Source organism: Camelus ferus, chromosome 20 (assembly GCF_009834535.1).
Source record: "Camelus ferus isolate YT-003-E chromosome 20, BCGSAC_Cfer_1.0, whole genome shotgun sequence".
NCBI classification, from domain to species: domain Eukaryota; kingdom Metazoa; phylum Chordata; class Mammalia; order Artiodactyla; family Camelidae; genus Camelus; species Camelus ferus.
Genome location: NC_045715.1, coordinates 31,984,962 through 32,012,606, shown reverse-complemented (window position 1 = coordinate 32,012,606; position 27,645 = coordinate 31,984,962). Strand labels below are relative to the sequence as shown.

The 27,645-nt window shown below is 44.4% G+C and overlaps 1 protein-coding gene across 1 annotated transcript in view; it reads left to right on the top strand.

Annotated features, from left to right (window-relative positions):
* Positions 1 to 19,916, top strand: part of ADGRF1 (adhesion G protein-coupled receptor F1) — a 34,142-nt gene extending 14,226 nt beyond the window's left edge. The window contains exons 5-15 of the mRNA XM_032463210.1: positions 562 to 735; positions 2,410 to 2,510; positions 3,505 to 3,563; positions 4,761 to 4,912; positions 6,065 to 6,228; positions 7,911 to 8,099; positions 10,654 to 12,027; positions 13,682 to 13,723; positions 14,746 to 14,805; positions 18,282 to 18,348; positions 19,602 to 19,916. Coding sequence (XP_032319101.1) covers positions 562 to 735; positions 2,410 to 2,510; positions 3,505 to 3,563; positions 4,761 to 4,912; positions 6,065 to 6,228; positions 7,911 to 8,099; positions 10,654 to 12,027; positions 13,682 to 13,723; positions 14,746 to 14,805; positions 18,282 to 18,348; positions 19,602 to 19,675 — 2,456 coding nt within the window. The 3' untranslated portion in view covers positions 19,676 to 19,916. The remainder of the gene's footprint in view (positions 1 to 561; positions 736 to 2,409; positions 2,511 to 3,504; positions 3,564 to 4,760; positions 4,913 to 6,064; positions 6,229 to 7,910; positions 8,100 to 10,653; positions 12,028 to 13,681; positions 13,724 to 14,745; positions 14,806 to 18,281; positions 18,349 to 19,601) is intronic.
* The last annotated feature ends 7,729 nt before the right edge of the window (positions 19,917 to 27,645 follow it).

Here is a 27,645-nt window from a genome sequence, read left to right as displayed (position 1 = left end):
AGTGCCTGGTGACTTTGCCCCATTTTTTGTTTTTGTTTTTGTTTTTGCTTTTAATCTATTAAAAAGGAAAGGTTTTTAGTGGGAGTTTTAGGTCACATAGAAGGGGATAAGCCCACAGGACTGACTGATGGAATTTTTCACCATGACTCTCCAAAAAAGTTCCCTGTGTCTTTGCCGTATTGCTGACGGGGACTACAGGGGAGTGACGCCAGGTGGATGGGAGCCTCCGATAAGACAGTGGACAGATATCCCCTCTAACCCTTCCAGTAACTCACAGGTTCACAGACCCTCTTCTGCTTCCCTCTCCATTCAAGCCATATCTACTTCCGGATGCTAGTCCCAGCCATTTGATTTTTATAAGATTTCCAGTTCCAACCTCAGTATCTCTTGAGTGTGGGCATTCACTTAACCTTAAACATTGCCATCTTGGTTTCATCCTTCGAGCTCTTGGTGGGAAACACTTCTAGCCTTTGGTTCCGATTCTATGTCAGAGCCGAGAGAACTCAGCGGTGGTCCATTTATTCATCAGGCCCCGTGAGACCAAGCTCTGTTCTTCTGCAGACTGTAGTGACCAGAACAGGGCCCTGAGGTGTGCCTGTGAAGACGGCTACTCCTGGTTTCCTCCCTCGTGCCTCGATCCCCAGAAATGCTACCTTCGCATGGCTGGAGCACTCCCGAGCTGCGACTGTCGTGTCCACAACCTCACGCAGAGTGTCTACTTCTGTGAGAGAACAAGTAAGCGTGTGAGGATGCCAAGAAGGGAGCTCTGGGCTGGGGCAAGGGACAGAGAGGGACCTCTACATCATTGCCCCAGTGTTTCCTCTTTGCCTTCCTGGGAAGAGCTAGTGTTTGCAGGGAGATTGAAGGGCAGTGACAACATACCCTGCTGGGCTTGGCTGGACTCAGTGAGAGCTTCGTAAGTGCAGAAAATTCAGAAATGCACATTGGTGTCTGGGCGTCAGTTCAACCTGGAGGAGCGTCTAGCTCACCTCTATAATTCTATGATTCTTTTGAGATTTAAGGGGATTCACTGAAATTCCGAGTAGGGGAATTGCTTGAGTAAACAACATTTTCCTTCCTACCTTCTTTTCACCTGTTTGGCCGACATCAACTTCCAGAAAATAAAAGTTTAGAGGCATGAAAGCAGAGAGGGTTACACAGTGATTATATTGAAAGAAATGCTCTAACTTGCCAACAAATACACATGCTGAATGAATTGCCAAAACGAAACTAAAGTGGAAGAGTCTAGCTTAGGAAATCGGTTGAAGTTGAGGGAGCTACTGTTGACTTAGGTTGACACTCAGTGGGTGATGAGGTCAGCCAATGACGTGGACTCCAAGGGCTGGAAGCACTTTAAGAAATATTCCCCAAAGACTGGTTCAGTTATCCTGCAGCTCCAGATTTTGGTAGAGCTGAGCAAAGTTTGTGAAAGGATCTGAAATAGCCCAGTTTTCCTGGGTCTCCCTGGGTCCTCTTACCAGGACCACAGCAATTCAGATTAAGGTAACGTGTAATTATTAAGCACCATCTTTATACCCAGATCGGGGACAAATTCTGGGAGGGCCCAATGAAGCGTTTCTCTTGCTATGGATAAATTAACAGGGTACCAGGGGAGGCTAGGCTGTTAACACAAGAAAGGAGACAATGTAATCTCTTCAACACGTTTTGACAAAAGTCTACCCTTTGAAAGGTGATCCATGTCTGCTCCATCTTTGGGGGATACAGAGATGGACAGACAGGCATTTTACTCACAAGGGGCTTCCCAAAGTAGAGTGGGGACATATACACATGCGACGTGTTCAGAAAGAGATGTGTAGGTAAAGAGGCTGAAAGGGAGGTATGGATAAAGTACTGTAGGGATTTAGCGGTGGGAAGGACTCTTGCCTCTGGGGCCCAGAGAAGGCCTTGGAAAGGAGGCTCAGTTAACGAGGTTCTGAATGAAAGCTACACAGGATTCATCCATCCAAAGATGGGGAACAGCTGGTCCCAGAGCAGAAAAGCACCAGTAATGGGTAAGCAAGGGGTATGTTGGAGTTAGTAAGTCGTGATGTTTTAAAAATGATTTTAAAAAAACCCTTTAATAGGGACAATGTTAAGCTCAATGCCTAAACTGGGATATATTTCATTGCTAAGTGACTGCCTTTTATAACCACATGGGAGTGGCTACTCGTTTACCTACTTAAAGGTCGTCTTGATTACCAGCCATTCCCATTATGTTCCAAATCCACAACGGAAAATTCTGGTTTTATGTATGCTTCCTATATTACTTTAGGTGAACATTCACCGAAAGAAATTGAAATACTGCCATCAATGAGATGGCCCGAATTAGACTTCTGTAATTTTATGCTATAATATAAACAAGTGAGTAATTTTTATATAATTTTGTAAATTTCTTTTTGTTTTCTATAGAGGTTTGGGGTACTTTCAAAATTAATGAAACATTTACAAAAGACCTTTTGAATTCATCTTCTGCTATTTACTCCAAATATACCACTGGAACTGAAATTCAAGTAAGCACCTCCTACCTATTACATAAGATTTCATTGGCTAAACATAAGTTCCCAATGCAACATAGTTATTTAACACATATTCTTAATGACTCATTTTCAGCGAGTTACTTACATAGCAGTTAATCACCCTGCCCACAAGTGATGTACTTTGAACATTTTCTTTCAAGTAGCATTAAGCCGTTGATGTCTTTCCATTTCTTTTGTGTTCAGTTTGGCTCCTTTGTTAGGGTAATGTTCTTGATTATTTTTCTGTTCTTTGTTTGTCAAAAGAAAGGAACCGTATTCAGTATCTTGTAGTAACCGATGATGAAGAAGAACATGAGAACGAATGTGTGTATGTTACCATGGGACTGGTGCTGTACACCAGAAATTGATACAACATTGTAAACTGACTGTACTTCAATAAAAATATATTTAAAAATATATATATACAACTTTAAGGACTTAAGAAAAAAAGTTTTCATGATCTAAGCTCAATTGTCAATATTTGAGATTTGTTCTTCAAAAATCCTCGTTAGAGGCTAAAATGAGTTCCTAGGAGAAATTCTGGACTTTGTAATGAAGTCACCTAAAAGTACCTCTGCCTAGGATGATGGTTCAGGTGTGGTTCTAACAGAAGACACACACAGACGCTTCCCAGGTAGATTCAGCTTAAGTACTTATTGAAATCAATGGCTTATTTGGGGGAAGGAAAAAATAGATTTGGGGTGAATTTATTATATTATCTGGCACCCCATTCATCCTCTAGTCTAAGCAATTGGTTCTACATTCTTTACAAGCAACCTCAAAAATAAATTACATATGCGTGCACATGCGTGTGTGTGTACGTTGATTTTAATTGTATTTCTGTAACAGGCAGCTACCTCCCGCCATGTCTCCTTCGCTCAGTGCTTCCGTTAGTTTATTTATTGTCTGCGTCCATTTTTTTTTCCTCAAATGGCTTTCCTGTGTGGGGACAAAGATTAACATATCGCCCTTTGCTCTCTTTGTAAAGCTTAAAGAAGCATACAAAGGAATCCAAGGGTTTGAATCAGTTCGTGTCACTCAATTTCGGTAAGTAACACAATGGCCTTAGAAGGGAGCCCCTGGAATTGCGCACCAGTCCTGCAGGGTGCCTGGTACTGTTTCCCAGTCACCCTGACAGAAAACAGGGCAAAACTGGTCTTTGAAGTAGCAGTCTTACCCAGGTTCTAATGAAATCACCACTTCTGCCCTTGGACCCAGTGCACAGGACACTGTATATGCTTCCCAAGAGAGTGAATTTTCTGTTTCCCTCAATACTGTAGGGTTCCTGGAGTTAAGCCCCGCTGGCCTTCAAAACCAGGTATCCTGGGGTCTCCTCCTCCTCCCAGTGCTGGAACCCAGGGCTGGGGAGCCTGACGTGGGGCTCAGAACTCTCACTCCTGTGGGAGGACCTCTGTGGCTTAATTATTCTTCAGCTTGTGGGTCGCCCACCTGGGGGTATGGGGCCTGATTATATGGCGAGCACACCCCTCCTACCTTCCCATTGTGGCTCCCTCTTTATGTTTCCATTTGCAAAAGATCTTTTTTGCTAGGTTCCAGGCTTTTTTTTTCTAATGGTTGTTAAGCAGTCAGTTGTGGTTTCATTGTAGTCACGAGAGGAGGCCAGCTCATGGTCCTACCACTCTGCCATCTTGACTGGAAATCCACCGCTACTTTTAAATAAAGAATATAACCTTTTAATAAAAACTGAAATTCAAACTCTAAAGGGCCCAGTTGCTCTGGCTGCCGGGTGCCGCTAGAACATCATCTCCTACCCATCTCGCTCTTGCTTATTGAGTTTTAGTCACGTTAGTCTGACATTTGTCAGACTCACAGGCATTTTCTTGCCCCCGGCCCTTCTCAGGTGCTGGCGGTGCTATTTTGATGCTCTTTGCATCGCCGGCTGTTTCTTCTCATCCTTCAGGTCTCAGCTTCAGGGACCTTCTGCACAGAGAAGCCTTTCCTGACCAGTCCTATTTAAAGTGGGCCTCACCTCTCCTTGCGGTTCTTGTCACTGAACCTGCCTCTCATAACACTTAACAAAATTTGTAATTATATCTAGTGGGTTGTTTTTTTTTTCCCCTCACATGCATTGCCTTCTCCACTAGCACATAAGCTCCATGAAGGCGAAGACCCAAAGACCAAATCTGTCTGACCTGCTCCTGCGGACCCAGTGCCAGGCACACACGGAGTAAGCCCCGAGTGACTGAATGAACGAATCTCATTTTTCTTTCCCCGTCATTGTAGAGATGGAAGCATCGCTGTGTGGTATGAAGTTGTTGGTTCCAGCAGCACCTCCGAGCTGCTGTCAGGCATTGAACAGGTGGCTGAGGAAGCTAAGGCGGGTCTTCGCAAGCTGTTTCCACTGCAAGACGACTCTTTCAGAGTGTTCGGAAAAGGTAACCCTGGGATTCCCGTTCTCCGTAGGGAGGTAGGTTAGGGGAGACCCATTAGGAGACTGCGTTTTGGAGATGCTCCCCAAACAGAACTGTTCCAAGACTGACTTTTAGTGGAAACAAACAGCGCTTTCCCACCCCACCCCCACCATGATGAAGCTCAAGTTCAGCTACTTCAGACCCTTACTAAGCACTGATCGGGTCTCTAACTCCTAATGTGAACGTCGCGCCAGGCTGACTTTACTGCAGGCTGCGATGGAAATGATACAGCAGTCGTTTCCTGGTATGCATGCTGGAAGAGCCCTGGGGCTGACCATACGCCTAACTCATAACCCAAGGGACCAAGGAGCAAATGCATGTTTTTCCAGGTCTTTAACAAACACACAGACACACAAACACACACAGATGCACATAGACACCCCCCCACTACTTCCTTTCTTCAGATTTTTAAAAAAAGTTTTTACATTCAATACTAAAGCTCTCTTACCAAATGTGTGCCACTGTCAGCATTTACTCAACAACTATTTACTAAGCGTCCAAAGTGTTAGGCACCAAAGGACACATCAGTGGGGAAAAGAAACAAAAGTCATAGCCTCTGTGGGTCTTCCATTCAAGGCTTCCTCCTTCCGTCCCAATCATGGTAGGAATATCTTACTGAGGACCATCTGCAAGAGGAGCTAATGGGCTGTCCTGATGTGAGAAGCCTTCAAAGGGGTACAAAGTAGGACATGTCACCCCCAAATGACAGCTGCCTCTCTTTTAAGCATCTCATGCCTGCCTTGTCCCACAGTGTCTTGAAGGTTTTCTGGTTTTCTGGCATCCCCTTAAAGCAGGAAGTTATTTCCTGGGAGTGGTCACCCCCTGACTTATTTTCACCGAATACTTACTATTTGAAAGTCCATTAAAAGTGAGATTGTTGGCACAGATCAGACACCCAGAGAGAGGGGGCCACCCTCAGGGCGGGGAGAGCATCAGGACGGAGGAAAAGATGCTTCTAGGGAAGAGGCTGACCCTCAAAGGGTCCTACTCCCCTGCTCCTGAATTTTGGCTGGGTTTTGCCTCTGAAATTATGACTTCTAAAGCGCTGCTGCATCGTTAACACAGAGTGCCAAGGCATTCAGAGACGTTTCCCCCTTTGTTTCCACTCTTTTCCAGTCCAGTGTAACAGCCTTGTCTTTGGATTTGGGTCCGAGAATGATGAGTATACTCTTCCTTGTAGCAGCGGCCACACTGGAAGCATCACTGCCAGGTGCCAGCCCTCTGGGTGGCACATCCTCAGGGAGACGTGTGTGCTCGCTGAGCTGGAAGAACTGAAGAAGGTAAAAAAAAAAAAAAAAAAAAAAAAGCATTTCCACCTTGCAGACTTGCCCTGGTTTTGAGTTTCACACTGGGCGTCTCCCAGTGAGCATGGCTGGGTGAGGGGGTAAAATGTATCAATTTGTCTCATTGGTCAGAAGTTGAGGATGACATCAGACCCTGGGAAATCCAGGGAGTAGTGAGCATGAGTAGTGAGTCTAGGTGGCATCTGGGAACGTCAGAACATGTCAGATTGGACGGTTTCAGGGGGAGCAGGCGGCAGAGACATGAATCCATGTGGAAGAATCTACCATAAATGGTAGAAGGGCAACTAAGCAGGCCCCAGAAGTCCAGAGAGCCTGGGAATCACAGATCCAGGTGAAGGTGTGAGTCAGCAGCAATAAATCTAGTGCAGGTGTCAGAGACTGGGGCAGGGAGGGGCCAGCCAGAGGTGAACCATACAGAACGACGGAACTTCAGTGGCTCTCAAGGGTCATTCACTTTACCAGCTTCCTTCTGTAGACCAGAAAAGGAAAGACTAAGGGACCAGCAGTCCCCTCTGGTAGCAATAGGGTTGAACTGGAAACGTGGTCACTTGATTTCCACTTCAGTGCTATGACCTCCACATTATGCTCTCTTAGGTAGGTTCAGGAACTTAAGACACGGTAGATAGAAAGATGGAAGCAAAAGGTGAGAATTAGAACTCAGGTCAGAGAAAGGAGGGGCTCCGAGACCAGTTCCCAGACACTGTCCTGCAAGCAGATCTTCAGAGTGAGCAGAACTTCAGTCCCAGCCAGAGACCTTGCTGCTGAAGCAGAGAACGCCAGAGGGACGACAGAAGGATCATTGCTCCCTTTGTGGACCTCAGTTTTCTCATCTGTACACTGGGGAAGGAAACTGGACCAGATGTTTCTGGGGCTTTATCCTTGCTCTTGCCTTCTTTGCCTCAGTTCTAGACGTGGACCAGAGCTGGGACTAGGTCACCCCAGGGTGTGAAGGCAGGCAGAGCTCGGGTGCTCTAGGCAGAGAATGACTCTGTGAGCTGAACAGAGTAAGGAGGAAAACAGGCGAGATCTGAGATCCTGGATTGACTTGTTTTGAATGAAGGGAATATTCCTTCCTGGCTGCCCTCCAAGTTAGCGCAGTGTAGTGGAAGTATTGGGAGCCTCCAAGAGGAAGGAAAACTCCAAATCCCGTGAGGGTGTGGTCCGGCCTCCACGTATGGCCCTCCGTCTCCCCGTCCTGTAAGGATTTCTCAGCAGAGAATAATGAGTATAACATAGGGTTTAGTGCCAAGTAGACTCTACCTTTGCACTTCCTAGCTGAGTGCTATTTGGAAAGTCACTGAATCTCCCTGAACATCAGGTTCTGCATAATTAGGATAATAATTTACATGAAAATGCTTTTTAATGAATCGCTTCAAGTTTCAGTTTCCTTAATTATGAAGTGAAAGTAACCATGGTACCTCCTTCAAAGGGTGGTGTAAGGACTAAATCAGTGAATCCCAGTGAGGCATTTAGCACGGTGCCTGGGAAATAGAAAGTACTGAACGACAGCCATTATATTGTCATTATCCTTGAACGATTATCCTATGTTGTAATGCACCATACAAGTGTTAGTTACACGTGGCCGTGAAATCTGATTCAAGTCTGATGGAGCACAAGCATTTCACTCTTTTCTAGAACTTGACCATTTCTCTTCCCAGAATTTCAGCGTGATCGCCAGCAACGCCACCGAGGCAGCCATGTCATCCTTGGTGCAGAATCTTTCAATTGTTCTTCAGCAAAGTCCATCAACCACAGCTGGGAATCTGGCTTCTGTGGTATCCATTCTGAGCGACGTCTTGTCCCTGTCCCTGGAAAACCACCTCAGGGTGACCAGTTTGACAGTGGAGGTGAGATCTGCCTGGGCCTGAAGGGCTCACTTTTTTTTTTCTTTTTCTTTTTAATTGAAGTATAGTCTATTTACAGTGTTGTGTTAGTTTCTGGTGTACAGCAAAATGATTCAGTTTTATATAGATATATATATATATATTCCTTTTCATATTCTTTTTCACTATAGGCTATTACAAGATATTCAGTATAGTTCCTTATGCTGTATACAGTAGGACCTTGCTGTTATCTATTTTATATATAGTAGTTAGTACATGCAAATCCTGAACTCCCAATTTATCCTTCCCCATCCCCTTACCCCACCGGTCACCATAAGTTTTTTTCCTATGTCTGCGCATCTGTCTTTGTTTTATAAATAAGTTCCTTTGTCTGAGTTTTTCAGATTCCACATATAAGTGATATCATATGATATTTGTCTCTGTCTGATTTACTTCACTTAGTATGATAATCTCTAGGTCCATCCATGTTGCTACAAATGGCATTTTCATTCTTTTTTATAGCTGAGTAGTATTCCATTGTGTGTATGTGTATGTGTGTGTGTATATACACACACAATATACACATACATATACATACACGCACACATATATATATATATAAACACACACTCTACATCTTCTTTATCCAGTCATCTGTTGATGGGCATTTAGGTTACTTCCATGTCTTAGCTATTGCAAATAGTGCTGCTGTGAACATTGGGGTGCATGTATCTTTTTGAATGAGAGTTTTCTCCATATATATGCTCATGAGTGGGATTGCTGGATCACATGGTAAGTCTATTTTTAGTTTTTTAAGGAATCTCCATACTATTTTCCATAACAACTGCACCAAACTACATTCCCACCAACAGCGTAGGAGGGTTCCCTTTTCTGTGCACCCTCTCCGGCATTTATCCTTTGTGGACTTTTTAGTGATGGCCATTCTGATGGGTGTGAAGTGATAAATGCTCAATCTTGTAGGAAGAGTGGCAGAAGCCCCAGTTCATGGGGCACTGTTGAAAAAGACCAAAGAGCCACATAACAGTCTTTGTGTGAGCTTCAGCACTTCCTCCTCAATGTACAAGGAACCCCTGGGATCAATTACGTGAGTTCAAAGTAAGAGGGAGCTGCCTTCGGCAGGCTGCCTGGACAGCACCTGGCTGAGGGGAAGGTGTGAGCCTCTGCCCTGCATGACACTGTATGACACAGGTGCCAAGTTTTTAATATTTGATATTGAGTCTACCATTGTTCTTTCCTGGGGCCATAAACTCTGTCAAGTATATTTTAAGAACTCCCTGTTTTTTTTGACTGTGGAATTCATAACTTATTTTGGATATTTAAAAATTAACTTTAAAAATTTTTTTCAAATGAGACATATTCACTATACAAAATGCAAATAAGCAAAAAGAAACATAAGTGATATGTAATCTGGTCACCCTGGAATAGCCACTGCTAACATTTTAGGTATCACCCCAGTGCCTAAAAAATTGACACATGACACATAGCAGGTATAAATATTTGTTAAATAAATTTCCTTCCAAACATTTTGGATGTGTACATTTTATATGTTAGCATGAAATATTTTACAAAATTGGATTATACAATGTTTGCTGTTACATAATCACACAACTGTGCTTAACTATATAAGGTGAACGTAATGTCAGAGATGACATTAAATGTAAATACGTTAAATTCCCTAAATCAAAGATGCTCAGATTTCTTAAAAAAAAAAAATCTGACCATATGTTGTTTGTAAGTGGCCAACTAAAACACAATGATACAAAAAGGCTAAAAATAAAGTGAAAGGCAGACACAGAGCGGCAAAAACCATCCAGAAGAAGGCAGAGGTTTCCAGGGGCTCTAGAAGCAGCACACTGTGGGATTCAGGCCAGACCTGCAGAGAACTCAGGCAGGGAAAGACTCAGCCAGACTGACAGATGTCCGCAACAGATGCCTGGGAACCAGACCTCTCGGCATGAGCGAGGGTCCTGTGGGAGAAAACGGTGCCTTTCGAGGGCGTGTTTGGAAAAAGAATCTTTTAAGACTGACCCTTCAAACCCACATCAATTCAATGCTTCCTCGTTGCCTGTCCAGTTTTTAAGGATTTTTGCCTTATAGTCCCCTCTATTAAACAAAAGTCATCAGTACATGAGTAGAAACTTGAACGTCCATGATGTGAAATTAGAACTTCTGATGTTAACAGAACAAATACAATATGGGAGAGCAGTTACAAGTAACATCTCCCTCTTAGAGCCTCAGCCTGAGGAGTAATGTGGTCACTCTTGCATCTCAGGAGGAAGAGAAGGGTCCTTCTCCTCCAAGCTGAAACCCTGGTGGGCGTACAAATGCCCGGGGATGATCACTCTGGAACGTACATGATTCTGCGGACCCACTGTCTCAACCCAAAGCTTCCACTCTGCAGCACACCTGAGCTGAACTTCATTGCAATTTTAATGTGTTCCTCAGCTGAGCCAGTTCTCTGGGCAATATTCCTGTGCTAAATACTCATGACTCTCCACTCTCAGTCCTCTGACCTGTTTACTCAAAATCCAAACTGACTTTCATTCTTATATTTCAGAATGTCATCAACATAGCTGACCACATCCTTAATTCCACCTCAGTAACCAACTGGACAGTATTACTGCAGGAAGAAAAGAATGCCAGCTCCCGGTTACTACAGACACTGGAAAACATCAGCGTTCTGGTACCTTCGACAGCCCTGCCTCTGAATTTTACTCGAGAATTCATTAATTGGCAAGGGATTCCAGCATCCCCAAGTCAACAAAAGACGGGTTACATCTATGAGACTGAAATGTTCTCCAGAAATAACTCCATTCCCATTAGAGGCCACGTGTTAATTAAGTCAGACCAATTCCAGGGGACCCTTCCAGAAACCATCATCAGCATGGCCTCCTTGACCCTGGGGAACATTCTGCCCATTACCAAAAATGAAAATGTTCAGGTCAATGGGCCCGTGATAGCCACGGTTATCCAAAACTATTCCATAAATGAAATTTTCCTGAATTTTTCCAAGATGGAGTCGAACTTGAGCCAGCCTCATTGTACGTTTTGGGATTTCAGCCACCTGCAGTGGAACAATGCCGGGTGCCACCTAGTGAATGAAACTGCAGACTCGGTGACATGCCGCTGCACTCACCTGACCTCCTTCTCCGTGCTGATGTCACCCTTTGTGCCCCCTTCCATCGTCCCCGCTGTGAAATGGGTCACCTTTGTGGGGCTGGGCGTCTCCATTGGGAGTCTCCTCTTATCCCTGATCATTGAAGCTCTGTTCTGGAAGCAGGTCAGCAAGAGCCAAACCTCACACACCCGCCACATCTGCATGGTGAACATCGCCCTGTGCCTCCTGATTGCCGACGTCTGGTTTATTGTCGCTGCCACCGTGGACGCCATGGCAAACCCTCCTGGAGTCTGCGTGGCCGCAGTGTTCTTCACACACTTTTTCTACCTCTCCTTGTTCTTCTGGATGCTTATGCTCGCCTTCCTGCTGGCTTATCGGGTTATCCTCGTGTTCCATCACGTGGCCACGCCTTGGATGGTGGCCGTCGGCTTCTGCCTGGGCTATGGGTGCCCTCTCATTATCTCCATCATCACCATTGCCGTTACTCAGCCCAGCAATGGCTACAAAAGGAAAGATGCCTGCTGGCTTGACTGGTCCGATGGGAGCAAACCCCTCTTGGCCTTCGCCGTTCCTGCGCTGACTGTCGTGGCCGTGAATTTGGTTGTGGTGCTGTTCGTTCTCACAAAGCTCTGGAGGCCCACTGTCGGAGAAAGACTGAGTCAGGACCACAAGGCCACTGTCGTCCGCGTGGGGAGGAGCCTCCTCGTTCTGACTCCTCTGCTGGGGCTCACCTGGGGCTTTGGCATAGGGACGATGGTGGACAGCCGGAATCCGGTGTGGCACATTATTTTTGCATTACTCAATGCATTCCAGGTGAGAGCAAGAAACATAATCTACTCTATCACCAGGTAACTGGAATAATTTGAGAGAATTGAGGATGGAAAGACCACTCTGGAAGCTATCTCATTTCCCTGCCTCCAGTAGGACTATAACCAAAACTGCCTGGCAACAGTGAATAGGAAAGAAAAGATTCATTTTTCCCAACAGTTACTGTCATATTGAATCAGAATATTAGGCATCTTCGGTAATCCATTCCAGGGTTTCAAATCTGTTAGAGTTGACGTAGCTAACGCTAATCTCTCTTGCTGCTGACCCAGTCCTCTCTCTCTTATGTGAATCTCTGCAAAAGCACACAGGGAAAGGGAAATAAGAATACTTGTTGAGTCTGAGTGTGCAAAGGAGGTCCCTAGAGCGCCACAGAGCAGGGGCTGGCACACTGCAGGCAGTGCTGTTTTTGTAAATGAAGTTTTATTGGAACACAGCCACGTCCATTTGTTTACGTAGGGTCTGTGGTGGTTTTCATCACCAAGGCAGAGGCAGCACTTACAAGAGACTAGACGACCTGCAAAACCTGAACTATTTACTATCCGCCTCTTTACAGAAAAAGCGTGTCAACCTCTGCTGCAAAGGATGGGTTTTACATGCCACGATCAGCGTGTTCAGACAGTAGGTGGACAGAGTGATCCTTAGGTTTGGGTGAATCAGAAAAGAAAGTCTTCAGTCCTGGTTCAGGGAAGGTTTTCGGGGTCTCCTCTGGACAATGACTCAGGGAAGTGATGGTTAAACGTTAGAGCTCTGGAGTTAAATAGCTCTGGGCTCAAATATGTCATGTTACCCAACTGTGTGAGCACTAACCCATTATTTAATTTCTTGATTCTTCAATTCTCTCATCTGATAAACAGGGATAATGTTATTACCTGGATCTCGGAGTAAATGTGAGGATTAAATGAGGTCATTCAGCACTTAGGGGAGTGCCTGGCACAGAGTGAGTGCTTTGTAGGTTTTCCTGAGAGCAGCTGGCTCTCCACCTGCTTCGGCAAGCCAGTGTCCCTCTAGGTGGCAGCACAGAAGGCCGCCATGGCGAGCACACACCAAACCGTGACAGGTTAGGGACCTCCAGTCCGGGGCAGGCCCTTGGTGACAGGCTGTCTCAACAGGCAACAACTGGGGGTGCTCTGACAGGGAGGAGGATTTCAAGGTCCAAGAATGACTTCACCAAGGGTCCCCCAAGAGCTGGAGGTGATGGAAAAGATGCTGATCTGGGTCTACTTCCTCCACTTGGCCTTGGGATTGGACCTCAGTGCCAGCTGACACCATACATACTTAGTAAATGGTGGTTTAATGCCCAAAGGAAGAGTAAGACTTAGAGCCAAGTGGAAGCTCTTCGTTTGGGGTTTAGGACGACACAAAGGGGGAAATGAGGCTCCACATGTGTTTAAAACTGTATTCACTCAATCATTTATACATCCAACCACAAAAAAGTGGGTTGAGTGCTTTGTGCTAATCCAGGCATCGCGGAGGCCACACGGTGCCTTTGCCTTCAAGGCACCCACAGCCTAGTAGGGGACAGGCAAGGAACCACTTCAGTGTTGGGGGACATAATAGAATAGTATTACATGTAAATGATTTGTTTTCTGGAAAACAAAACGACAATACATGTGCTTTATTCCTTTTTTTTTTTTTTAAGGGGTTTTTCATCTTATGTTTTGGAATACTCTTGGATAGTAAGGTATGTATATTCATTTCTTTCTTCTTCCCAGGCCTTCCACCCCACCCCTTCAGTCCTGGGGCCCTTATTCATATATAAGAGATTAGCCCAGGGGTACTTTTAAATACAATTCTATAATTTTATCAAAGGCAGGCTTAGTCCAGAGAAAAAAGAATTAAACACTCACTGCTGATAATAAAACTATAAAGAACTAATCACAACATATAATGTGTAATTATTGTGAAAAAGGAAATTGTTTTTACTTTTATTTTTTTCTTAATTAAATTATGATTTGGCAATAATTAAAGAGCAAAAATCCTTTCCTTAGGGGTAAATTCATTTTTGTTCCTTTAAATAATTTATCCATTTACTTAGACTTTGCTGAAAGGTCTACCTACTTCTGTATTTTTAGAATTTTATATATTTTTATATTACATAGTCTCTGACATTAAAGAAAATTCCTAATGAAGGACAAACAATGAAAGTAAAAAATAACAGAAAAAATAATTTAAATAAATTGGTATCATTATTTTTCCAAACTTTGAGCAATTTTGTTGAGAGAGGTAAAGACAGTAAGCTAATAAATGTAGACTTTGTTTTAATAAGAAGATAAGAATATTCTGCAGTTATCATAATGGTTGCACATGCACAAAACTCCTGTTTACAAAGAAGCAATTTGCTTCTTTTTTGATTAGACTAAATAATTCCGTTGTTGACACCATTCACTTGGTTGGAAAATTCTTCACTTCAAAGGTAAACTTCAATTTAGCAATTAGTGCCAATTACTAATGCCTGCCTAGATTCTGAATTATTGTGGCTTTTGGTATTGTTGTTCTTTGTTTAGCTCTAGATTTGTTTACAGGTAAAGAACAGAAATAAGAGAAAAGAAATCCTTTCATCAGATACCCAAGCTTATGATCTATTAAGTACTTCCAGGAAATACTACTACTTAAGTAGCACCTTCCTTCTGCAGTTGTGTTCCTGATTTGTCACAGTGTAGTTGCATATGCGTGGTTCCCAAATATTTCTTTGTTGCCTTCCAGCTGCGACAGCTGCTACTCAACAAGTTGTCTCCTTTAAGCTCTTGGAAGCGAGCAGCAAAGGTAATTATCTCCTGCCGCCACCCAGGCAAGGCACGAAGTTCCAGTCTTGCATTTTTCTCTTGATGCAGTCCCACAGCAAGCCCCCTCTTGTGTAAAATCCCTTGAGTTTCTGTCACCGTTAGATTCCTGGTGTGTGTCACGATGCCCAGCACACGGTCAGTACTCACTAAAGAGTTGTTGAATGAGTGAGTGAGTGAATGAATGAATTCGAAGGTGCAGAAAGCGTCGAGGATGCTCAGGCATGGGATGTGTGGTTCTCTTGGGCATTTGCTATAATCTGACTTGACTTCCAAGATCTGGAATCAGTAGGGTTCTCTTCTCTGCCTGACTTTCTGGATCTCTCTTTTCCTGCTCCAGAAAAGGAGATGGGGAGGACCTGACTAACTTCTAGTTTATAAAACGCTCTCTCTCACTCGGTGTAACTGACTTTGTCCCTTGAAATTTTGGCTCTTTCTTCTACAAACTGCTAAGTTTGTATGGAAATGGAGGATTCCTGTTTTCATTCTTTGCACGAAAGTGTAATCCATGTAAGGAGAGCAAAGTTTGAAACAAAAGTACTTGCATCCCTATTTTGTATTTTTGACATTAATTTGAACTTTTGCCTTTCAGCACAACACGGAGGGCCATCCAGAAAGGGTTCTAAAAAGCAGAAAGTTCCGCGTTTGATAAACGTCAACTGACTTAAGGGCATGAAAAACTACATGGATATTTAGAGATTTTTTTACAAGGGATAATATAACCTTCTGAAATAAAAATAAACAGTGAGGGAATTAGCCTCTAGCATTAAAATAATTTCCCTGGGTTTGCATTTCGTAGGAAAGGGCTGTGAATTAGGAAGCAATGACCCATGAGCTGGCAGACCTGCTCCATATTTCTGACCCAGTAAAATTGGCTGTGTGATCTTAGGAAAGTCAGTATCTTTTGGTTTCAGTGTTCTCAAACTGTAAAAAAAAGTGTTGGACTGGTTACTCAAAGCAGTTCTCACATTCTGGGGTTCTGATTTTATATCTTGAAGAACTAAAATCCCTTGAACCAGAAAATGTGAAACAAATGAAACATTCTCTGCTGTTTCGAAAAGGGGGTAGTTAGAGCGTCGGTGACTGCATTCAAGAAAAAGCTTTAATTAGTAAAGCAAGCACAGGATACTCCCCACCCTACAAAGCAGGCAGTGAGAATTTCTCTCATTGGAAAGCCAAAGAGAGAAAAACACTCAAAAGTAAAATAAAACAAAACCCAAAGTGAAGATGCCTGACAGTGTTTTTTCTCCCTGTTTCAAATGTAAAGTGTGGGCACTTTGCAGCAGGCAGCGGCAGTCAGTGAGGGCTCTGTGTTTTCTGGATTTGTGTCCCTTTTGCAATTTCATTTTCAAGTCAGGTGACAAAGGGAGATTTTGTTTTCTGGTGAGGTGGCTCATTTGCTTTAAGATAAATGCACATTCAGCAGAAGAAAAGAGGCGTACTTGTAATCTTTGGAGGGAGTTTGAATGAAAAAGCTGCACCTAGATCAGAGTGATGAGCAGACAGGGAGAAGTAACACTTGGGATGAAGGCTCCTGCCAAGAAACTCGCTCGGGAGTGAACAAAGAGCAAGGGTCGTAACCAGGTGTGGATGCAGGACCACAGTGTCAGGGTGGAGCTGAGACACCAGGATGTGAGCAAGTCCACATGCTGGACGGGATGAGCCATCAGAGAGAGTCTGAAGACCAGTGACAGAAGTTTCCTGGGAAAACAGACGGAGTGTCTGTACTGAAGGTGGAGATTAGACACAGGAAGTATCAGGGATGCAGACAGAGCAACAGGTACAGATTGGGGTCATGATGTTGAGAGAATTCAGACCTGGTTACCTTTTTTTTTTTCAAGTAAGATTCAGGGCCATCCACTAAGGGATGGGCAGAGGGATGGTGAAGCAGGGGAAAGGACCAGTGAAATTTGGATTGTTGGCTGAAGGGAGTAGGAGAAGCAGCCGGTGGTGTTCTCAGTAAGGACCGTTCCCCAAGCCGCCATCACACTGTGCGGACCCACATGGGGTTTCTCTCACGCTCCTCTCTCTGCTGTGGGCTCAGGACCCCTTCCTGGCCCTCCCATCCTCCCTGGCCACGTCCTCTGTGACTCCACATCAGAAGTCAAACTCTAGTGGCCTGTACAGACGCCCCCTCCACAAAGAAGGGATTTATTTATTTTTAGTTCCAGTGACTCAGGCTCTCTTGACTAACAGTTTAAACCCCTAGAAACTTATGCATGCGCCTGAAGAAGCTGCTTTTCCCCAGAACACGCAGAGTCTCTGAGCGTGTTGCAACCTTAGATTCTTCTAAGTAGGGCAGGATGCGGTTTTAAATGCAATGATCCTGACCTTAGGATTTTTCTTTAGGATTATAGAATTATGTGTATACGGAGCCCTGAATTCTAGAAAAGCAATTCTTTTGCTTTGCAATTTTCAGACATTTTTTGTTCTTGTCTCCATGATCGTTTTTTCCCCCAGAGCTCAGTGTAGGGTAGACACCCATAGTTTATGAAAATCAGGAAACTCACTGGGCTACATACTACATATAACAAACATTTGTTTCTTTTGTTCTGATTTAGCCTCCTCATGACATGGACTGTAGCACGAGGTGGGACTTACTCCTTTCTATTTCCTCTGTGCTCAAAACATTGCCTGACACAGTGACATTCAATAGGAGATGTTAAATTAATGAACAAATCAATTAATGAATGAGACAAGGTTATAATGTACCTTAACACTTGTATCTTTCCCAAGAGGCACGTGTTCTTTATTTTAAATATTTTACTTCAGTCTTTACATTTTTCAACTCTGTGTCGCCTCTGCTCCAGTGACTACAGAATTGAACACAAGCGATTTGAAGTATTGTTTTTCCTCCGTGGGTTCCTGTTCTAGTGATAAATGTGTGAACTGAAGAAATGTGAAGATGGACACAAAAAAAGATAACATCTTCTTTAGAACTGTTTTCTACTTGTTAAAAGTTGTAAGAATACACAGGAATACACAATTCACTTGAAAATAAGTTCTTTGGCATTTAATTTAATTTAATTTAACTTTTTGGCATTTTAAATAGATTAAAGCAGAAGAAAGCATATGGCGGTGAGAACAGTTGACCCTTGAACAGTGTAAGGGTTAAGTACCCGCCCCCTCCACAGGCTGCCAGGCAGTGGAAAATCTGCATCTCACTCAGCCCTCTATATCCACTGTCCTCCATCCATGGATTCAACCAACCACAGATTGTGTCACATTTGTTGTTTGAATAGTACATATTTATTGAAAAAAAACCTGCATGTAAGTGGACCTGTGCAGTTCAAACCCATATTATTCAGGGGTCAACCGTCCTCTAATTTCTTGAAAAGAGAACAGTGCACTAGGTGGATGGAATTTAGGATTGTTCATGGCACTGAGACATCGGGCAATGTAGACCAACACTAAAAGAATACGTTCAATGCCTAAATGATTTGTTTTTCTTTTGTGCAGCAAAACCCATCAGATGTTTCCACCAAACCCAAATTTGAAAAGACTTTCAACCCATTCCGACACAAAGGTGAGTTACAACCAGCCAAAGGTTATAAAGGGTAGGAATAAAGACTATGAACACATCATGTGAGGAAAATTCAATGACAGCTTTTAAAAAGTTCACGTGAGAAGTGTGTGCGTGTTGGCCAGCCGTGTGTCCCGAGTTCGTCCAGACAGCACGGAGGGCTAACAGAATAGGGCTGGGGATCGGACACTTGTGGAGACCAGCAAGGCTCCCTTTCAGCTTCGTGACAAGTCACCACCATTTCCTCAGCTAGACGTGATATGACTTGGTGACACTGAGCTTGGAGGGCACGGGGTGAAGGAAGTGGTTAGACTCACACCAGTTGTGTCCTTACTGGAGAATCTTGCCTCTGGGCCAGCTGCCGGGTACTGGGCCCGGGGCCAGGTGCCTGTGCCCCGAATTTGGACATATCCTCCTCCCTAAAGTGTCCCTGAGGAAGGAGGAGCCACCAGAGCCACCACCTGCCGTGGGTGAGGGGCCACGCCCCCCTCTGCTTACGACATGTATTGTTCCTATGCTTATATGTTGGCTGTTGCTAAAGTCAGTGATATTCAGCTCCCGGAAAAACGTAAAGATATTTAAGCATCACACACAGTCGCTGTTCTCGCGGAGGAGAGGGTTGCATCCTGGGGCTTCAGGAGAAGCTCTTCCGTCACACGTTAAACTAAACTGCAGTCACATTCCAAAGGGCGTGAGTCCCACTTCACATTAAATCATGTTGATAGCCTCACTAAGGGTGAGAATGGGCAACTCACTTTAGATTCCAATCAAAATTATTTGAATTTCAGATAAAGTTCGAGTGTCTGAACTTTAAAGACACTTCCCTCCCCAGATGTTTGGGATCCTCATCCCGAAGACTTGGGTCCTGTTATCACTGCCACCAGTCAGCCTGAGGGCTTTTTTTAAAAAAATAAATCTCTTTATCTTTTTGGATGTTTGTTCCTCATCAGTAAAATGAAAAGCTAAGAGATCACTAAGGTTCCTCTCAGCTGTAACATTCGGTGATCTCAAATCTTTTATCTCATTTCTCAGCAACATCTGAAAAATACAGTGCTACTCTTCTGAAATGAGAGCTGTCTGACAGGTGTAAGTGTCTGTGGCATTAAGAAAATGCTGTGCCTGGCAGCCAACCACACCCTGTGTCTTTCCCTAACCTCTGCCTAAAGCTGCCCAGAGTTGTAGAGAACCGCATTCATCATGGTCTCATGCTTGACTCCAACACAGTAGCAATAATTATCATTTTTTTCCTCTCTTAGACAATTATGCCCTTTCTCATCCTGGAGAGTCATCCAGTGACGTCATGCTAACGCAGTTTTCATCAATTGAATAAAGCTGGGAACTGTAAAATCCAGGAAAATTTTTTGGAGCATATCAACATAGCTAAACGTCAGTGAAGAAATTATGTTCAATATCAGATGGAGTTTTCTGACTTAGGAGTCTGGGAATAAAGCAAGGAGATTTCAATGGCTTCATGACCACCATCTTTAACGTCAATGAAATGGAGAGATGTATTTACATGTGGTTTGATTCAAAGGAATCACTTCATAAATGTAGAATAAATTTGGTCGGAAATTACATCAGTTGTACTGGCCTCTCACTGCCACAAACCATGGTTTCCTTTTTTCATAAAATAGCATTATGCACGTGGCATTTCCAGTCATCTGAGCTGGAGTAAGGAAATGTTGTGAAATCTCTTTAGATACATTGATGGACCACGTTCGCTTTCTTATTAAAAAAAAAAGTCATCGGTGAAAATTTTCTAGAGGAAAGGTGTTTCCCTCTTCCAGATTTTCCAGTTGGATTTTCTGCTTATTTTTACTTTTTAGGTTCAGTCACTTAAATTTGAAAGATAATCAGAAACACAATGGGAAGTGTCCATTTCAGGTAGCTTTGCAGTCCTCACTTAGGAAGTGTCACAATGTGATTTCATGTGTAATGCAGTATTTTTCAGTTCGCAAATCACTTTCCCGTGGTCCCCCATCCAGCGACGTGAGGTGTCCAGGCAGACCTAGCACAGAGGTGAGGACACGGAGGCTTGGACAGCTGAAGTGACTTCCCAAAGACTGTGAAGCCCGTGAAGGAGTACTGGGGGCTTTTAGGACGTAACAGCCTTGAAAATTACCTGCAATCCGAAGCAAGCTTTATGAGGTCAGATGCGAGATTTGTGACTCCCAGAATTCTCTCTAGGTAAGAGGCAAATTGAGGGACAGTTTGGTTGTCAGCTTCCAGAAAGACCTTAAAACACCCTGGTTTTCTTTCATAATACACTGTCGGCACTTTCTGGAAATTATTTGCGGGCATAACTGGTGACGCTTTTGAATGAGCTACAGAGCGTTAGACAAATAAGAGAGGAGGAGACATTTCCCTTCCACACTGCCATCACCTGTGCTCACCTGAGTTTCAGCTCTGACCACAGTGCCCAGAAGAACCAAGCCCTTTGATTCATCCTTGTTTCCAGAGTCTCCTGGAAATCTGCAGTGGTATTTTGTAAAGTAAAGCGTTGATTTCTCCCAATAATAATTGTGGTGGTGATGACGATGGTAAGTCAAAAACAAGAAGCAACCTGTACAGAGTGCTCACTCACAAAGTGTCGGGCACTGTTCTAAATGCTTCGCATCTCTTAACTCATGTAATCTCCACAGTAAGCTTGTGCAGGGGGCCTGTTATTAACCCGTTTTACAGCTGCTGAAACGAAGGCTCAGGGAGGTTAGAGAATGTGAGTAGGGCCACGGGGAGGGCAAATGGCTGTGTCAGGACAGTAGTCATGGAAGTCGAATTACAGTAAGGAGAGGGTTACATTAAGTCAGACTAGCAGGATGGGCATTGTTTATTTCAGTGTAATTAGAATCCTGGACCCCTTGGTCTGTAAGGGCGCTCAGGCGTCATCTAGTCACTATTTCACACGCATCCCTGTTGTCCTAAGTCTCAGCAGCCTATGATTACAGGAGGAGGTCACGCCCACACTTAATGCTGTCTGCAGGAGTATATTAGTCAGCTCAGACTGCCGTGATGGAACACCGCAGACCAGTGGTTAGACAACAGAAATTTACTAGCTTACATTTCTGGAGGCTGGGGAGTCCAAGTGGAAGGTGCTGTCAGCCATGGGGCAGGTCCAGACTGGACCCGCAGGGGCAGTTACTCAACAAGGTGAAAATGATAGGATACTGGATATACTTGAATGTTTTTAATTTAGAAAAAGACTTACATACTTTGAGGTGGCTTGGGGATGAATTTTTGATAAGAACACAGAAATCCAAGCAATTAAAAAAAAGAAAAAGAGAAGGCAGAACAATGAAACATACCACCTGGCTCAGCTGTGAACAGAGCACACCAAGTGTGGATAACGGGAAATGATTTTGATGTAACCAAAATAATAACAATATAACTATATTGGGAAGGTGGAGAATAAGAAGTCCATTTGGGTGGGTGGCAGAAGAGATCTAAGTCTATGTTTTTTGTTTGTGGAAATCAACAAAACTGAGAAACCAAGAAGTAGCATTATAACCATGCTATTTAGAAATATAGAAATATCAGAAGAATCAATTAAGTCCTTTGAAAGAGATTGTCTCTGGTGAGCTGGGAATTACAGAGCTGTTTGACTTTTGAAACCATATCCATATGACTTCGGTTAAATATAAATTGTGTGTGTGTGTGTGTGTGTGTGTGTGTGTGTGTGTGTGTGTGTCATCGGAGACAGCTCAGGACATTCTAAAGTCGGAAGTCACCTTGATTGATTTCCTTGGCCACAAGCTTATGTAGCCTTGGTCAGCTGCTTCAGGTCTTGGAGATGCCTATGAGATGTTCAATTTGAGATGTCCCGTAGACCACGTGGTATACGAATCTATTGCTCAAGGGAAGATCTGGGCTAGAGGTACACTCTTAGGGTCTTCAGCATAGAGACGGTGCTTAAAGCCATGAGACCAGATGAGATCACCTAGCAGATACAGGGAAAGAAGCGGGTAGGTCCAGGCACTGAGCACAGGGGCACCCATCATTTAGAAGTAGGAAGAGGAAAGAGAAGGAGCAGCTCGTGAAGTAGGAGGGAAACCAGGAGAACATGGTGTCCCAGAAGCTAAGGAAAGCATTTCAAGAAGGATTTCCAGGACAACACCTGAGTTAACTACTGAGCGTCAAGAAAGATAAAGACCCCGACCTGCCCATTCCAGTTTGAATGTGAAGATCACTGTTGTATGAATAGAGTAGGCTCCTAGAGGAAGAAAGTCCCCTAGTGGGAAATTTCACATTGAATACACAGGCTAGAATCATGTTTAGACTTTGCCTGGCCTTGCGGTGGATAAGCCCTTCCAGACCTGTAACCAGCTGTTTTAGAAAGACTAATCTTCTCCCTGTTTTACTGATGCTTCCAGCACAAATGAAGGGCTGAGGGAACGGTCATTTTGTAGCACCTAGAATGTTTCCCAGCCTGATGCAGATTTTTGGTAAAAAGCCCCTTATCTATTTCTTTCTAAATGATTCTTACGTGGAAAGACGATTTGCCTTTTGTTAAGAAGGCCGCAGAGCTGTGCTGTACTTACCTTGATCGACCTTCAGGGGGCGGGCTCTGACCAAGAAATAAATCCTGGACAAATTGCTGGAAGCTTAGGTACACCTGAGAGCCACCCTGGAATTTGGGGAGACGAAGGGCGTTTTAAACCAACTACTGGAATTAGGAACAATTTACTGTGTTGCTGCTGTGCTTTTGTCTCGAAAAAGAGATTAGGGAGCTAAGAACATAATAGCTCTGTTTGGGGATGGCAAACAATACCTCTGTTCCCTGGGTTTATGCCCAGGGGTGCTGGTGGACTTTTTAAGCAAAGCAGGAATTAGCCATGGTTGGCCGGGATTTTACCCTGCTGGCAAACCAGTGTTTAATTTAAATTTGGGCCGTCTCAGAGGGATCAACCTTGGGTAACTTGGGCACATTCAGAGTTAATTCAAGCATGTGGCACAAAATAGATGGGGGAGATGCCTAGCTTTGGGGATATATTGCTTACTTTGGGAAGAAAATGGTTTGGCAAACTTTGTACAGTTTTGTTAAACGTAAGCTTCCCTGAGCGAATTATCCAAACCCTTCACAGATTCTATTTTGTACCCAAGGTCGTAGGGGTGGAGGGAACAGATTAAAAGAAACATAAAATAGTGACTTCATTCAGAGCAGGGCTTTACCAGGTCCCCCCAGATTGATCAGGAAAGATCAGGGCTGCTTGCAGTTGACTCCTCAGCCTTCCCCTTGCTGCCAGGGCTTGCCTAGAGCACAGGGTGGATTGAAGAAAAGGGTGGGAGAGGAAACAGAGGTGATCAGATCCTCCAGGATTCCAGTTCCTGTGCTAGATTCAGCACAGATGACCTGCTTTGATCCTCAATCAATTGCATAAGATATTCACCCTTCTATAGATAAGGAAGCCAGGAGATTGGAGAATTTGCGTAACCTGAACAGCAAGGGAGGGGAGTCTGGTGCAGAGAGCTCTACTCTGCCTCACTTCCCTGGTTCCAAAAGCCTCTCGCCTTCACTCCAGGCAAGCAGCAAGCGTTTCTGATATTTTATGACCAGAGATGAATTGCTTTGGAATAAATAATGGACCACGAGGCTGTTTTTAAGAGGATGCTATGCCTAATGCTGTATCATGAAGTGGTTTTTCCAGACACTTGACTCCAGATGCTCCTGATAGCTTGGGCAAGGTCAGGGAAAGGTCAGAACCTGAGAAAAGAACGAAAAGGTTCAGGGATGGGGAAGCGTTCACTGATGAGCACAAACTCTTCTGCACTTGGTGTCCATTTCCCCTGGCTGGATCTTAAACAGAGGTGCCCAGGTGCACTTCCTTGATGGGCTCCCGTGGGGCTAGACGGTGGTCTCTGGGACGGGGTTTGCCTCAGTCATCTCTCTGCGTGTCAATTTCCCATCAGTAGAACCACGGACATGCATTCGTTAGATAAGCTCAGAGATCCCTTCCAGTCCTGACTTTCTCTGATTCTGGGTCTCTTCATAGGTAACACCCTGGGAGAAGAGAAATTTATCACCGAAGTGTACCAAGCGGGTTTGGCGAGAACTTATCTAGCTGGGTAGGACTCACAGATAAAGCAATGCCAATAGCTACATTTTCCCCAACCAGATGGGCGGCAACACCCCTCTGGAATTCTGACCTGACACTTGAAACCGGAGCGGAGGAGCGCCCCAGTGTGATGTGTTGCCAAGGGATACATTGCTTTTGTGGATAAGGTTTCCTGGTTCTCAGATCTCAGCCATGTCCCCCAACAGGGCATGGTGAGGCAGCTGTGAATTCCAGGACACTGCCAAGGACAACTCTTTGTGGCCTGGAAGCTTTGCCTGGGGCTGGTGATAATGAGACTTTGTTTTCCGGAAGTAGGCTGGGTGGGGGAGCCAGCCCCACCTGTCCTCAGTGTCACCTGACTGTGGGAATGTTCATCAGCTTAAAAAGGAATATATCAGAAGTCGCAGTCATGGAATCACTTCCAGAACTTATGTTGACAACTGTTTACGTATTTAAGTCTGCAGCAACACGCATCTCTCCTGCCCTGCTTTCTTTTAGACTAGAGTAGTGATTCTCAAAGCGTGTCCCCAACCAGCAGCATCGGGGTGACCTGGGACTTGTTAGAAATACTAATTCTTACGCCCTACCCGAGGCCTCCTAAATCAGAAACGCTGGAGTGGGGCCCTGGGACCTCTGTTTTAACAAGGCCTCCCAGGGGGACTCTGATGCAGACGCAAATTTGGGAACCATTGACTTCCAGAACTCAGGGAAGGAATGTTCTAGCCCAAAGGCAGCAGATTAGGCGCTGAATAAACCTTGCCCTGTGCAGGATGGTAGGGCGGGGAGTGTTTCCCTTTCTATTGCCAACAGTCCCGTGGGCCTCAGGAATCAGCAAAGTCTTGGTACTTGTGTGAGCAGAGGAGTGTTCAAGTTGGATGGCCGTCTTCTGGACAATGTAACCTGTTAAGAAGGCAAGGGGATGGAGCCCTGGCTCCAACACTTCCTGTCTGGATTAACTTGGTTCTAGCACCAAAGCCTCGCAACTTCATCTGTAAGAAAGGGTGATAACTCCCTGTAAAGTTATTGTTGGTGAGACAGGATGGAAGAGGGCAGGGCACAGCCATTCAAGGAATGACAGTAATTAACACCAAAATGGTGGAAGATTCAACCCCCAGTTGTCCTTGAGGATTGAGACTGTGGGAAGTTTGACTTCTAGTAGACCTTGAGCTCCATTTTACGCCCATTGTAACATATTAGCATGATAAATAACACGCCCACAGGCGGCATGACAGTGCCAAGGCTAACCATAGAAGGTCAGAGAGTGAGCGGTGGCCAAATTCCTGGGAATCCCAGCCCCTTTCTGAGGGTAGCTGGGAAAGTCCTCCCACTTGTAGGAGTGGAGCTACTGAGCCCATGAACACTGGCAACACCATGCCCCGTGGCCGACTCGCTCACTCCCTCCCTCCTCTTCAGAGACGGCCTGCACTCTGTCTATGGAGTGTGTACCTACTTTTACTTTAACCTGAGCACCCAACCCCCACACCTCATGGCCTTTCTCTCACCTTACACTCTATGCAATGTGTATCTTTCTAAATAAATCTCCCTTTACTCAACTGTGGCTCGCTCTTGAATTCTTTCCTGCGCGCAGCCAAGGACCCACACCTGGCGGGGCAAGTCCCAGGGGCTCCACCGAGACCTGGCACACGGCCCTCCTCACACCCCACACTTGTTTTTCCTGCATCATTGGGACTTTGCGAGATAAGCCTGAAGATTCTCAGCGTGCTGTCTGATATTTGGTAAGCCTCCAACAAATACTGGTTGTTACGAATATTAATAGTGCTGATGTTAATAACGCAGCATGAATTCTACACCATATTGTCACTGCCTCAAAGCAGTGCACTTAAAGGAAAGATACAAGCTTCTGGGACCAGAGACAAGGGTTCAAATCTCAGTCCTGCTACTGACCACCTTGCACAGACTGTCCTACCCCTCTTGATTTTAAAAAGTGGGAAAGATGACAATTACACACTGTAAGTAAGTAAGTAATAAGTCAGTAAAGCTGCTTGCTTGATGCCTGAAAGACGATAGATGTTTGCTACATTTTCTTTCTTCCTCCTCTTTTTTCAGTGGGAAAATAAACCCCATTTTCAAGGCTCTGAAGGTCGGTGTCCCAGGGATTTAGTCAAGCAGAGCATGGATTACATTGGAGCATGCTACCAGGTGGCTTAGAAAACACCCATTTAAAGCCAAGGCGGAGGACTAGGGGCCTCTGTGAAGGGAGCAGGATGGGTAGGTATATTTCTTTTTCTCGTTCATTATCCTACAGAAAAGTTTAGTGACCCTTAACAAGTCGAAAGAAAAATAGCCCAGGTGAACGAAGGCTTTTGAAAGGAAGACTCCTAAAGAGAAACAAACTGAAAGAAATTTTGGATTCTCGTTTCTTGTTAAGATAAAACAGGCTTGAAGTATATCAAAGGCATTGCCACAGCTTCTGCTGAGGACCTTTCCAAATATACAGGACTCTCAGATGCCTAAATTACAATCCGTTCCTAGCCCATCTCTCTCTCTGACTTCTGTATTTTTTTTACCTTCAGGAATACCGGCCTCCAGCCAAGGATGTCTTTTTCTGGCCTCTCTTCCTTTCTGCCTCCCCAGCACCAGTGTGGATACACTTTCCTCATCCTGGGGTTGCAGGTGCTGGGGCGGGGGTAGGGGGATGTGGGACAGTCCTAGACGTTTGTTTGAGGGTTTACATGAACCAGAGTGAACCTTCCAAGCACAACGTGTAAGATGTATAGGAGGTGTGATGAGGAGGTAGTGAGGTCATTTGCTTCCCAAAAAGGAATTTTAACTTTTACTTATTAATTCATTTGAGGAAGCTGAGTCCGATGACCAGAAGTATGAACTCTGGACTCCGCGTTTGCAGGATGGCTCTCACACTCAGCCTGTGTCCTCCAGGGGTGGGAAGGGGTGCAATGTAGTCCCTCCAAGGCCCCCATTTGCTCACTGATAAAATCCAGGCAGTGATGGTACCTCCCTACGGGTTTGTTATGGGATTTAAATGAAGCAAGTCCTGGAATATAGTATGTGCTCAATTTGTTAGCTACAATTACTTTTAGCGTTAATTTTCTTATAAATATAAAAAAATATATAAAAGAGAATGTAAAAATTCCTCTCCTTATTTTATGTTTGCCTCCCCAGTACCTCTCCAGCCCCCCTTCTCAAGAAATAATTGTTATTTTTGTTTTGTTTTTATTTGGGTTTTTTAAAAGTATTTATTTTTTATTTTATTGCATTTTAATTTTTTGTT